The sequence below is a fragment of the Lithobates pipiens genome, unplaced genomic scaffold, assembly GCF_037356315.1.
Source record: "Lithobates pipiens isolate NorthernLeopardFrog02 unplaced genomic scaffold, aLitPip1_a1.2 Scaffold_22, whole genome shotgun sequence".
Taxonomy (NCBI): domain Eukaryota; kingdom Metazoa; phylum Chordata; class Amphibia; order Anura; family Ranidae; genus Lithobates; species Lithobates pipiens.
The window spans coordinates 15,927,637-15,940,309 of record NW_027507784.1 but is presented as its reverse complement, the minus strand read 5'-3'; the positions used below and the strand labels follow the sequence as shown (position 1 = coordinate 15,940,309).

General features: G+C 47.7%; 2 protein-coding genes across 2 annotated transcripts in view; one reads left to right on the top strand and one right to left on the bottom strand.

The window, feature by feature from the left end:
* The window catches only part of LOC143923342 (kinesin-like protein KIF13A), a 511,776-nt gene that overhangs the window by 315,179 nt on the left and 183,924 nt on the right, over positions 1 to 12,673 (bottom strand). The gene's annotated exons all lie outside the window — the stretch shown is intronic.
* The window catches only part of LOC143925164 (uncharacterized), a 44,709-nt gene that overhangs the window by 2,581 nt on the left and 29,455 nt on the right, over positions 1 to 12,673 (top strand). The window contains exon 2 of the mRNA XM_077449779.1: positions 11,581 to 11,937. Coding sequence (XP_077305905.1) covers positions 11,581 to 11,937 — 357 coding nt within the window. The remainder of the gene's footprint in view (positions 1 to 11,580; positions 11,938 to 12,673) is intronic.

The window sequence follows — 12,673 nt, the reverse complement described above, 5'->3', positions numbered from 1 at the left end:
CGCAGGCCGGGACGCAGGCCGGGACGGGACGCAGGCCGGGACGGGACGCAGGCCGGGACGGGACGCAGGCCGGGACGGACACAGGCTGGACGGACACAGGCTGGACGGACACAGGCAGGCTGGACACAGGTAGGCTGCACGGACACACACACACACACACACACACACACACACACACACACACACACACACACGGATGCATGCACACACAGGGATGGATGGACACACACGGATGCATGGACACACACACACACACACACACACACACACGGATGCATGCACACACACAGGGATGGATGGACACACACACACACGGATGCATGGACACACACACACACGGATGCATGGACACACACACACACACGGATGCATGGACACACACACACACGGATGCATGGACACACACAGGGATGGACGACACACAGGGATGGACAGGCATGTCTCACCCTCGGCTTATACACGAGTCAATAATTTTTTCCAGTTTTTTGGGGGTAAATTGGGGACCTCGGCTTATTTTCGGGTCGGCCTATACTCGAGTATATACGGTATATATATATAGCGATACCCTCACTTAAGAGGGCCGCAAGTTTGGTTTGGGTCCTGAGCACAGCTCCGCCAACCCCCCGGCAATCTGCTCTACCCACTTTGGCACAGTTAGTATCTAGCAATACACATTAAATCGCTTATACTCTAAATATGTGTGTGTGCGTGGGTGGATAACTCAAGCTCATAGACAATCCTTGAAAGTATATAACTGACTTTACTTATTGTTTTTATAAAAGGAATAACATGAATCAAACATTTGGATTGCAACACATAATAAGGTCCCTGCAGTAACCAGTAATAAAGATAAATAGAGCAATCAGCATAATAAAGTATTGCTATGCAACTCTAGCGCTGCCCTTTTTCAGCTACTTCCCCACATGGGTAAACACCCAGCACTGTCTACCTATGCAGTCAGGCCTGACTGATCTAAATGGAAGTCCAGTAAAACAATATTCGCTAGCAATCTTTCGGTGGTGCACTTGAAGAACAGCTTTGTAATCCAAACGTATAATAAAGATAAAGCATCTGTCTTTAAACAGCTCTCACCACTCGGACAAGTCCAAGTCCGGTTTCTCTGCCTTTTCGTCTAGGAACAGGAATCCACCGACCTCCCAGTCTTCAATCCTTCTGGTGTACTGCAGCAAAGATGAAAAAAATGTCTCTCAGGTGCAACTAAGCTGGCAGAGAGCTCTTTGGAAAAGAGCACAAGGCCCAGGCTTCAGGCCCTGTGCTTTCAGCAGTCCAGCACAGACCTCCTCTTGCTAGGAGAGAGGGGGGTGTCCAAAGAGGAAGAACTAGGCCTCTCCCCCTCCTTATATATCCTCCCCCATGAGTCTTTGAGACATAACTCAAAGCATCCTGGGAACCAGCGGGGTTCTGGGAACAGTAGTTTTATAGTTCTTAAAGAGACCCCACTACACACTCCCCCCGCTTAAACTCTTTGGTCCCCAAAGATAAACTTTTAACACATATCCTGTACCAATTTTGAAAGTGCTGAGTATGATGTTGGTACAGGGAATTTCCACCAGAACTCAGAGGTGGGATTCCCTGTCCCACAGGTCACACTGACATGAGTGGCCTGCCTAACTGTGCCAGAGAGTGAGCTGGGGTTGCCCTCCACCAAATGGTCAGTGGAAGGATTAGAGCGTTCAGCACTTCTTCTAGCAGTCACAACAGAGTCCTCAGAGCTCTCCCCCATTTGAGAGTAGGTTAGCTTCTTGGGGGGTCTCACAACTCGGCGAGCTCTCTGTTCTCTTGGGACTTCAGGCTCTGGTGCCACAGGCTCTACTTCAGGAACACATTCTGACAGCATCACTGGTTCTGGAACATTGGTTCCTTCCTCTTCTGAGTAAATGCTAGGGATATCTTTCCAGCCTTCAGGCACACCACTAGATGGAATGAACTCTGTAGCTTCTGGGTTCAGTGTCCCATCCTGTGTATCCTCAGTATGTGGGAGATCTATGGCAGAATTTCCTGGAGTTGATGAAGGCCACAGCCACTCAAGCTCTCCTTTTCCACCTTCACCTCGTTGGGAATTTTGTCCATCTCTAACCCTGGAGGTCTGAGACCGAGTGCTAGGTCCCGGGGTATCCAGAATGGAAACAGATTCAGGTGGACTTCTCACTGGAGGTATTCTGACTGCTTCAGTAAGCGGGAGCAAATGATTCCTGTGCCAAGTCTTCAAGGGCCCCACTTTCCCCTCTGGTTTTAGCTTATACACAGGCAATCCAGGTAGCTTTCTGCAAATGACATAGGGCTCCGATCTCCATCTATCAGCAAGCTTGTGCTTCCCAGGGATCCCCAGATTGCGTAGCAGTACACGGTCCCCAGGCTGCAGGTGTTGCACTCGAACCTTCAGATCGAAGTTCCTCTTGTTGCGGGCTCCCCTTTGGTCCGAGGCCGCCTGAGCTCGTTCATGGGCCACTTTCAAATTGTGTCTAAGTCGGTCCACATATCCCTTGTGGGAGGTAGCAGAGGCATGGTCTAGGGAAATGCCAAAGGCCAGATCCACCGGCAATCTTGCTTCTCTCCCAAACATGAGCCGGTAGGGGGAGTAACCCGTCACATCACTTGTGGTGCAGTTGTAAGCGTGCACCAGAGCTGATATGTGTTGGCTCCAGTGTTGCTTCTTCTCTGTCTCTAGAGTTCCAAGCATGTTTAGTAAGGTCCGATTAAACCTCTCAGGTTGGGCATCTCCTTGTGGATGATAAGGTGTAGTCCTGGTCTTCTCTACTCCCAATGAGTCCAGTAGGTTCCGGATCAGACGACTCTCAAAGTCCCTTCCTTGGTCTGAGTGGATTCTCTGTGGTAATCCATAGTGGACAAAGTATTTTTCCATGAGCACCTTGGCCACAGTGGAGGCCTTTTGGTCTTTGGTGGGGAAAGCCTGGGCATAACGGGTGAAATGATCGGTTACCACCAGAACATTTCCCAATCCACTCAAATCGGGTTTGAGGCAGAGAAAGTCAATGCACACCAGATCCATTGGACCCTGACTCTGTAGGTGGCCCATTGGGGCAGCTTGATGGGGTAGAGTCTTCCTCTGGATGCATCGTGCACAAGAACGGCAATATTCCTCCACTTCTGCCCTCATACAGGGCCAATAGAACCGGCTTCTGACAAGCTGGAAAGTTCTCTCCGCCCCTAGATGGCCATGCTGGTCATGTAAGGCAATTAGTATCGTCTCTCGGTGCTTCTCTGGGAGAAACAACTGCCACTTATCTTCTGAGTTATCAGAGGGGCCCCTTCGGTAGACCACTCCCTGATGTACTTGTAGCTTATCCAACTCTTTCCTCAGCAGGCGAGCCTCCTTGGAAGGGTGATGTCGAAGTCCCTCTGGATTCTCGTTCTCCAAAGCTTCAAGGACCAATCTCCCCATGGGGTCTTCCAATTGGTCATAGCTCAGCTCCTTTCTGGACAGCTTTGGCAGGAGTTCCTCTGCTAGTTGAGTTACCCCACAGTAGGGTTGAGGGACTCCCACTGCGGTGACTCCTATCTCCTCTGCTCTGGGGCCCCCTCTTGCTTGAAACTCAGCACCCTGACAGAGTGCTCGCACTCCTTCCGGTGCTACCTGGGTCCAGTCTTCCCAGTCATTGACCATGACATGAGATCTTCGGGACAGGGCATCTGCATCCCTATTTCCAGCCCCTGGTCTGTACTTTAGACTGAAGTTGAATCCGGATAATGCAGCCAACCATCTGTGTCCGGTTGCATCTAACTTTGCAGTAGTGAAGAGGTAGGTCAGAGGATTGTTATCTGTCTTTACGGTAAACTCCGCCCCATAGAGATAGTCCTTCAGTTTGTCTACTACTGCCCATTTGAGGGCCAAGAACTCCAATTTATGAGTGGGGTAGTTCTTCTCGGAGGGAGTCAGGCTCCGGCTCACATAGGCCACTGGTCGCAGCTGCCCTTCATACTCTTGATAGAGCACTCCGCCTAGGCCCTCATGACTGGCATCGACATGTAGCTCATATGGTCTGGTGGGGTCGGCATAGGCCAGGACTGGGGCCGTGGTAAGGCTCCTCTTCAAGGTTCAGAAAGCCTCTTCACACCTTGGGTTCCACTGATCTTGAACTGACTCACCGGCCCTCCTAGGTCCCAAGCCATCCTCTTCTCCTTCAGTCTTGAGCAATTCGTTTAGTGGCTTGGCAATCCGGGCAAACCCATTAACAAATCTTCTATAATAGGAGCAGAACCCCAAGAAAGATCTGAGCTCTGTGACTGTTGTCAGTCTTGGCCAAGAGGTAACTGCCTCCAACTTCTCAGGGTCTGTAGCCACTCCCTTTTCAGACACTATGTGTCCCAGATAGTTCACAGAGGATTGGTAAAACCGGCACTTCTCGGGAGAAAGCTTGAGTCCCTCTTCGCTGAGTCTTCTCAACACCTTCTCCAACCTGGCCTCATGTTCTTCCAAAGTCTTCCCGAAGACAATGACATCGTCCAAGTACACAAGGACTTCTATGAGGTTCATGTCTCCAACGGTCTTCTCCATGAGGCGTTGAAAGGTAGCAGGGGCTCCAGACAGGCCCTGAGGCATTCTGTTGAATTCAAAGAATCCCACTGGGGTTATGAAAACTGTCTTCTCTCGGTCTTCCTGGTGCATGGGGATTTGGTAGTACCCACTCTTGAGGTCCATTACACTGAACCACTTGGCACCAGCCAAACTCTGTAGGGCATCCTCTATTCTCGGTGTGGTATACTGGTCAGGGATGGTCCTCCTGTTGAGAGTCCTGTAGTCGATACAAAGCCTCAACGACCCATTCTTCTTTCTGACCACCACTATGGGGGAGGCATAGGGACTTCTAGACTCCCGAATCACACCAGTCTTCTTCAACTCCGCAAGCTGCTCCCTCAGATCCTCCAGGTCAGCTAGAGGGACCCGCCTAACCCTTTCCCTGAAGGGTTTGTCTTCTTGGAGGCAGATTCGGTGGGTGGCACTCCTGGCACATCCCACATCAAACTCATCCTTTGAGAAAATCCTCTCCCATCTAGTCAGCTGGGCCTTGGCTCTCTCCTTCCAGGCTCCAGGTAGGTCCGGGTTCTCCATGGAAAGTTTTTCCCAAACATCTCCTCCTGCACCCGTTCCTTTTACTTCTGACCAGCTGACTGGGGCCGCAGGGCTCACCTGCCCCAACAGCATTCTGGCAGGGATCTCTATGGGTCTCCCCGTAGGGTTTCTCACACTCACTGGGACTCTTCCTCGAGCCTTCTTCAGGGCCTTGATTGAAATCACTTCCGGTATCACTTCCAGGCCGGAGTGATCCTCCCTTGGATCGGATTCCAGCATGACAAAGGGGCCAGGCTGCTCCCAGGTAAGCTTCACCGTGGCCCTGAGGCAGGCTACCTCTCCGGGCTGCAGCACCACTCCCTCTCTCCCAAGTCTCCACACCTTCCCTATCCCCTCTCCTGGGGTCTTCTGCTCTAGGACCAACCGTTGGTAGGCTGTCTTCAGCATGGGATGGATATTGGGATCTTGATGGTTACTCGTCTCCACTAGAGGGGTCAGAAGTCTTCGCACCAGATCCGTATTGGTCCCTATGATGAGGGACATCTTGCTGGCCCCGGGCGGTCTAGGACACACAACTGCCAGGGTGTCAAACACCTCTGTTTTCCCCGCCACAGATGGATCGAAGGTCAGCTTTATGGGCAGGTAACCATCGTAGGGGAAACTCTGAGTTCCCAGGCCCCATATCTCCAGCTCTTCTATCTTCTGTATAGGCAAATGGCTCAAGTGCCTATCATAGAAGTCTCTGTACAACAAAGTCACTTGAGCTCCAGTGTCCAGGAGGGCCTTCGTGTAGACTCCTTCCACCTGGATGGAGACAGTGGGGGACGGGCCGACCAATTCTTCTGGGTAAGGCCGGGTTGAGGCCACCCTCTTCTGGGGACCCGTCTTCATCCAGTTGGTTTTAGACTTTATTCTTTTTCGAACCTGGTATGCATTGACCCTCCCCACAGTAATGGGAGTACAAACCCGCTGAGGGATGTTATTGTCTCTTATTTGTAGGCATTCCTTCTGAGGGGTCTGGTTTTCTCTCTCTCTCTTCCTTCTATTCAGTTTGGAGTTCACTGAAAGACATGGGCACCCGGTTGACTCCCTCACCGGGGCCCTCTGAAGTTTCCCGCCGGCTGGCGGTTATCTATCTTCTTCTTCTTGGGACTGGAACATCTACTGGCGAAGTGGCCACTGCCCCCACAGTTGTAGCATAGCATCTCTTCTCGGTCTCGAGTGGGGCTTGGTGTTGGTGTATCTGGAAACAACTCCTTTCTAGGACTTGGTTTCTCGGCTCCCCCTTGACCTTTCGCCATCATAGCAGTCAACATCTCCATCACCTGGGACATCTGTAACTTCAAAGTGTCCAGCTCCTTATCTCTAGCGGGAGTCATGGCCGGTGTAACTATTGCTACCGGTTGGTTGACGGGCTCGGTGAGATCTTCTTCCCTTTTCTCTTCCAGTAGGGCCTCTTCCTCTCTGATCATTCGGATGAGGTCAGTGTACTCCAGACTCTTCCCATCCTGTCGGGCACGCAGTGTCCATGCAATAGGATCCATGGGTTGAGCTCCCCTCAGTACCTGTTGAGTACGGGCCTCATCTACTTTTCCTGGGCTGATCCCCTTCTTTAGGATCATCTTATGCAAGATTTTATCTAAACGTCCCATGTAGTCTGATAGTTTTTCACCTTTCTTCTGGTAGCAATGCTCTAACTGATAAGCAAGCTCAGAGATTTTCTCTGTCCCACCAAACACAATCTGTAGTACATCTAGGTACTCCTGCGCATTACAGTCTGTCCTGCTCATCTTCAGGTTGCGTACGGCCTCTAGAGCAGGCCCCTTTAGACTTTCCACAATCCTCTGCTTCTTTCTGCGCTCTGGAACTTCCCATTCCTCTAGTGCCTGAGTTGCGCTATCTAACCAATCTTCAAATCCCTCTTCTTCCGAAGGTACAGGTTTCCTCCCTGAAAACATCTGGAGTTTTCTGTACCCCGACATCGGGTAATCTGTGGGATCCTTCTTGCACTGGGCCACAATCTCCCCCAGGACAGCACACAGTTCTGCGCTAAGGGTGGCCGGTGCTGATCTGAGACTCTCGGGTGAGATACGGGCCGCAGCCTGCGGTGATCCCGTTGGCGATGGCTCCTCCTTTGTTGCGTGCGCCAACCTATAGGATCTGTTGTCTTGTGTCCGTACACGGTTGCGCTTGCAAGCCTCCGGCATCCCATCCCAGTATTCCACTAGCGCATACTGATATGAGATGTCTGGGTCTGATTTTATCTCCATCACGCATGGTTCATGGTCTGGGGACACTGACTTCATTAACTCCTCTTCGGTCTCTGTCGACCATTTCTCCCCTGGGAGGCTAATGACCACTGACTGACTTGGGTCGGCCTTAGCCGCTTCACACCACGCTCTGACTCCCTGTGGGTCCATGCCGGTACCTCTGGCGTGTTCACCGCTGTCTCAGAAATCCCGGATTTACGAGCCCCCACGTATAGCGATACCCTCACTTAAGAGGGCCGCAAGTTTGGTTTGGGTCCTGAGCACAGCTCCGCCAACCCCCCGGCAACCTGCTCTACCCACTTTGGCACAGTTAGTATCTAGCAATACACATTAAATCGCTTATACTCTAAATATGTGTGTGTGCGTGGGTGGATAACTCAAGCTCATAGACAATCCTTGAAAGTATATAACTGACTTTACTTATTGTTTTTATAAAAGGAATAACATGAATCAAACATTTGGATTGCAACACATAATCAGGTCCCTGCAGTAACCAGTAATAAAGATAAATAGAGCAATCAGCATAATAAAGTATTGCTATGCAACTCTAGCGCTGCCCTTTTTCAGCTACTTCCCCACATGGGTAAACACCCAGCACTGTCTACCTATGCAGTCAGGCCTGACTGATCTAAATGGAAGTCCAGTAAAACAATATTCGCTAGCAATCTTTCGGTGGTGCACTTGAAGAACAGCTTTGTAATCCAAACGTATAATAAAGATAAAGCATCTGTCTTTAAACAGCTCTCACCACTCGGACAAGTCCAAGTCCGGTTTCTCTGCCTTTTCGTCTAGGAACAGGAATCCACCGACCTCCCAGTCTTCAATCCTTCTGGTGTACTGCAGCAAAGATGAAAAAAATGTCTCTCAGGTGCAACTAAGCTGGCAGAGAGCTCTTTGGAAAAGAGCACAAGGCCCAGGCTTCAGGCCCTGTGCTTTCAGCAGTCCAGCACAGACCTCCTCTTGCTAGGAGAGAGGGGGGTGTCCAAAGAGGAAGAACTAGGCCTCTCCCCCTCCTTATATATCCTCCCCCATGAGCATTGAGACATAACTCAAAGCATCCTAGGAACCAGCGGGGTTCTGGGAACAGTAGTTTTATAGTTCTTAAAGAGACCCCGCTACATATATATATATATATATATATATATATATATATATATATATATATAATGAGCTGGGGAAGTTAAACATAAACAACATTTATCAAAATCCTGACAGGTTTTAAATGTTTACATTTTCAATCATCGCACGTCATAACATAGAATTAATTGACTCAAACTTTTCTTTCACACATTATGGAATATTCATATTTTAAATTAAGTATAATAAAGCCAATTAAAATTTAGATATTAAGAATATAACACCTGCGATATAGGATCAGCAGAACACCAGCAATTATGGTAGCTTTAGGTGCACACTGTGCAGATGGCACAATACACCGACTGTAATTAGTGCAGCTGCCTGCCTGCGGTATAGGATCAGAAGAACACCAGCAATTGGGGTAGCTTTATGTGCACACTGTGCAGAGAACACAGTACACCAACTGTAATTACTGCAGCTGCCTGCGGTATAGGATCAGCAGAACATCAGCAATTGGGGTAGCTTTAGGTGCACACTGTGCAGATGGCAGAATACACTGACTGTAATTGCTACAGCTGCCTGCGGATAGGATCAGCAGAACACTAGCAATTAGGGTAGTTTTAGGTGTACACTGTGCAGATGGCACAATACACCAACTGTAATTGCTACAGCTGCCTGCCTGCGGTATAGGATCAGAAGAACACCAGCAATTGGACTAGCTTTTTGTGCACACTGTGCAGAGAACACAGTACACCAACTGTAATTACTGCAGCTGCCTGCGGTATAGGATCAGCAGAACATCAGCAATTGGGGTAGCTTTAGGTGCACACTGTGCAGATGGCAGAATACACTGACTGTAATTGCTACAGCTGCCTGCAGATAGGATCAGCAGAACACTAGCAATTAGGGTAGTTTTAGGTGTACACTGTGCAGATGGCACAATACACCAACTGTAATTGCTACAGCTGCCTGCCTGCGGTATAGGATCAGAAGAACACCAGCAATTGGACTAGCTTTTTGTGCACACTGTGCAGAGAACACAGTACACCAACTGTAATTACTGCAGCTGCCTGCGGTATAGGATCAGCAGAACATCAGCAATTGGGGTAGCTTTAGGTGCACACTGTGCAGATGGCAGAATACACTGACTGTAATTGCTACAGCTGCCTGCGGATAGGATCAGCAGAACACTAGCAATTAGGGTAGTTTTAGGTGTACACTGTGCAGATGGCACAATACACCAACTGTAATTGCTACAGCTGCCTGCCTGTGGTATAGGATCAGCAGAATACCAGCAATTGGGGTAGCTTTATGTGCACACTGTGCAGATGGCACAGTGCACCGACTGTAATTGCTACAGCTTCCTGCACAGAGGATCAGCAGAACACCAGCAATTGGGGTGGCTTTAGCATCTTACCTGGGCTAAAAAAAAACAGACCCGGTCTGTTGCTCAGTGGTCCAAAGTCCTCTTTTCTGATGAGAGCAAATTTTGCATCTCATTTGGAAACCAAGGACCCAGAGTATGGAGGAAGAAAAAGAGGCACACACTGCAAGAAGCTTGAAGTCCAGTGTGAACTTTCCACAGTCTGTGTTGATTTGGGGAGCCATGTCATCTGCTGGGGTTGGTCCACTGTGCTTCATTAAGTCCAGGGCCAAGGCAGCCGTATACCAGGAGATTTTAGAGAACTTCATGCTTCCTTCCACAGACGAGCTCTATGGGGATGCTGACTTCGTTTTCCAGCAGGACTTGGCACCTGCCCACACTGCCAAAAGCACCAAAACCTGGTTCAATGACTGTGGGATTACTGTGCTTGATTGGCCAGCAAACTCACCTGACCTGAACCCCATAGAGAATTTATGGGGCATTGCCAAGAGAAAGATGAGAGACATGAGACCGAACAATGCAGAAGAGCTAAAGGCCGCGATTGAAGCATCCTGGTCTTCCATAACACCTCAGCAGGGGTACAGGCTGATAGTGTCCATGCCACGCCGCATTGAGTGGCCCAAACCAAGTACTGAGTACATATGCATGCTTCTACTTTTCAAAGGTCCGATATTGTTCTATGTACAAGCCTTGTTTTATTGATTGCATGTAAGATTCTAATTTTCTGAGATTGTGGATTTGGGGTTTTCATGAGCTGTAAGCCATAATCTTCACAATGATGACAAATCACGGCTTGAACTATCTTGCTTTGCATGTAATGAGTCTATCTCATATATTAGTTTCACCTTTTAAGTTGCATTAGAGAATTAAATTAACTTTTGCACAATATTCAAATTTTTCGAGTATCACCTGTATTTTACATTCAGTCCCTGTCCCTCAAGATGCTTACAACCTAAGGTCCCTAACTCACATTGAAACATACACAGGAGAAGGGACATTTTCTAGCAATACTACTGAACCTTCCTGGAATGGAGCTTTACAAAATAGTTGACTGAATGCAAAGTAAAAGTCAATTGAATGAAATTAAATTGCAGAATCAATTTCCTTCTGTGACGTGACTGATCAAAAAAAAACATTTTTTGTTTTCTGGAAAAATTGGAAAAAAAGAAGAGTGTGGCATTTGTTTTTTTTGTTTTTATTGATAAATAATATATCTATGACATGGTATTCAAACTATATAACATGAAGACCTTAATGAAAGATATCTGTGATTTTATGTAAAATATTAAATTATTGCAAGCTCTCTTAGCTGAAGACAGGCAAACCCTGGAATACAATTTAAGTAACACTGTACTTCTGAATACAGTTCTCAAACAAGAGAAATGCACATTTCTGCCACTAGAGGGCACTGTATGGGGAAATAATACAGTTTAGTTTGTTTGTGTACTCCCTCTTGTGCCTACTAGTTGGGTGATTGTTGGGATACAGTAGATGATAGATTTTATCCTCTCAGATCCCAATTGACAGGTAAGAGAGTAAATTTGTCTAACAAATTAGTTTAACTTCATTACCTTTAAATTATTCCTATTCATGTTCTCCACAACCACAGCATAATGTTTCCCTATAGTCTGCCCAGTAAATAGTTTTTTTTCTTTTCCTCCTCTCAGTAAAATGGTGAGACCAACAACTAGAGTCTGGAAACATTTTTAGAGTAAATCAACCATTCCGTGTCTATGTTTTGTATGTTTATAATAGTTTTAAAAGGTCTATATATGACCAAAATCTTGATATTACAGGACATGTCCCACCCATCTCCAGATGATGAGAAGGAAGAATACAAAATCCCACCATGTGACACAATTCCTGATGACTCTGGAGTCACATCACAGCACAACACTTGTGAAGAAGACCAAAATGAGAAAAGTGAGGAGGTTCCACATCAACAAAGCAACACTGACACAAACAAGGCAAGTCCACATAAAAGTGTTCTACATCAAGAATGTGACTCCTCCTCTGAGAAAACTAAAGGTGAACATGACCTTAAATCCTCATTGAAGACAGAACCTCCACAAAATGGCAAGGGCCTATGTGACAATGGCGGCAAAGGTGACAAAGAGGTGGCTTCAGATGGACTCCAGGGGACTCACAGACAGGTGAGGTTTATGTTTACATGAACTGAATACAAAATGTCTGGAAACACATTTTCCAGAAAGACCCAACAGTTTGTGGGATTTAAATGGAAGTGACCTCTGCACTAGTGAAGAGAGTTTAATCATTGCTTTGATATATCCTAATTAATATGCATCACTAATTTACTAACCAACATAGCAGCCTGCATAATAAACAAAATATATAGTATAGCACAACCAAAAAACTCATAAATCAAGTCCAAATATTGACAAAATTCCACCTTAGTGACAGTTCATTGATATCCAGTGACTTCAGTGACCATCACCTCTAGCTGGAATGCCTGCCCACATCCCAATGTTGACCCCACTACAGAGTCACACACGCCTGTAGTGATATCTCTCAGGATGCCTCGGGGGAAACCCTTCCTCCTCATGGTGTTCCTGGATAAGACAGTCCTCCTCTCAGGTTCTCACAATATGGACCCCACTACAGAGTCACACACGACTGTAGTAATATTTCTCAGGATGCCTCAGGGAAACCCTTGCTCCTCCTGGTGTTCCTGGACAAGACAGACCACCTCCTGGGTTCTCATGATATGGACCCCACTACAGAGTCACAAACGCCTGGTGAAATATCTCTCAGGATACCTCGGGAACACGAATCCTCATCCCAGTGCCCCTAGACAGCTCAGACCTCCTCCCGGGATCATTCAGCATGTTCACATATTATAATCATCATGTGACTATGCCTTTTAAATTT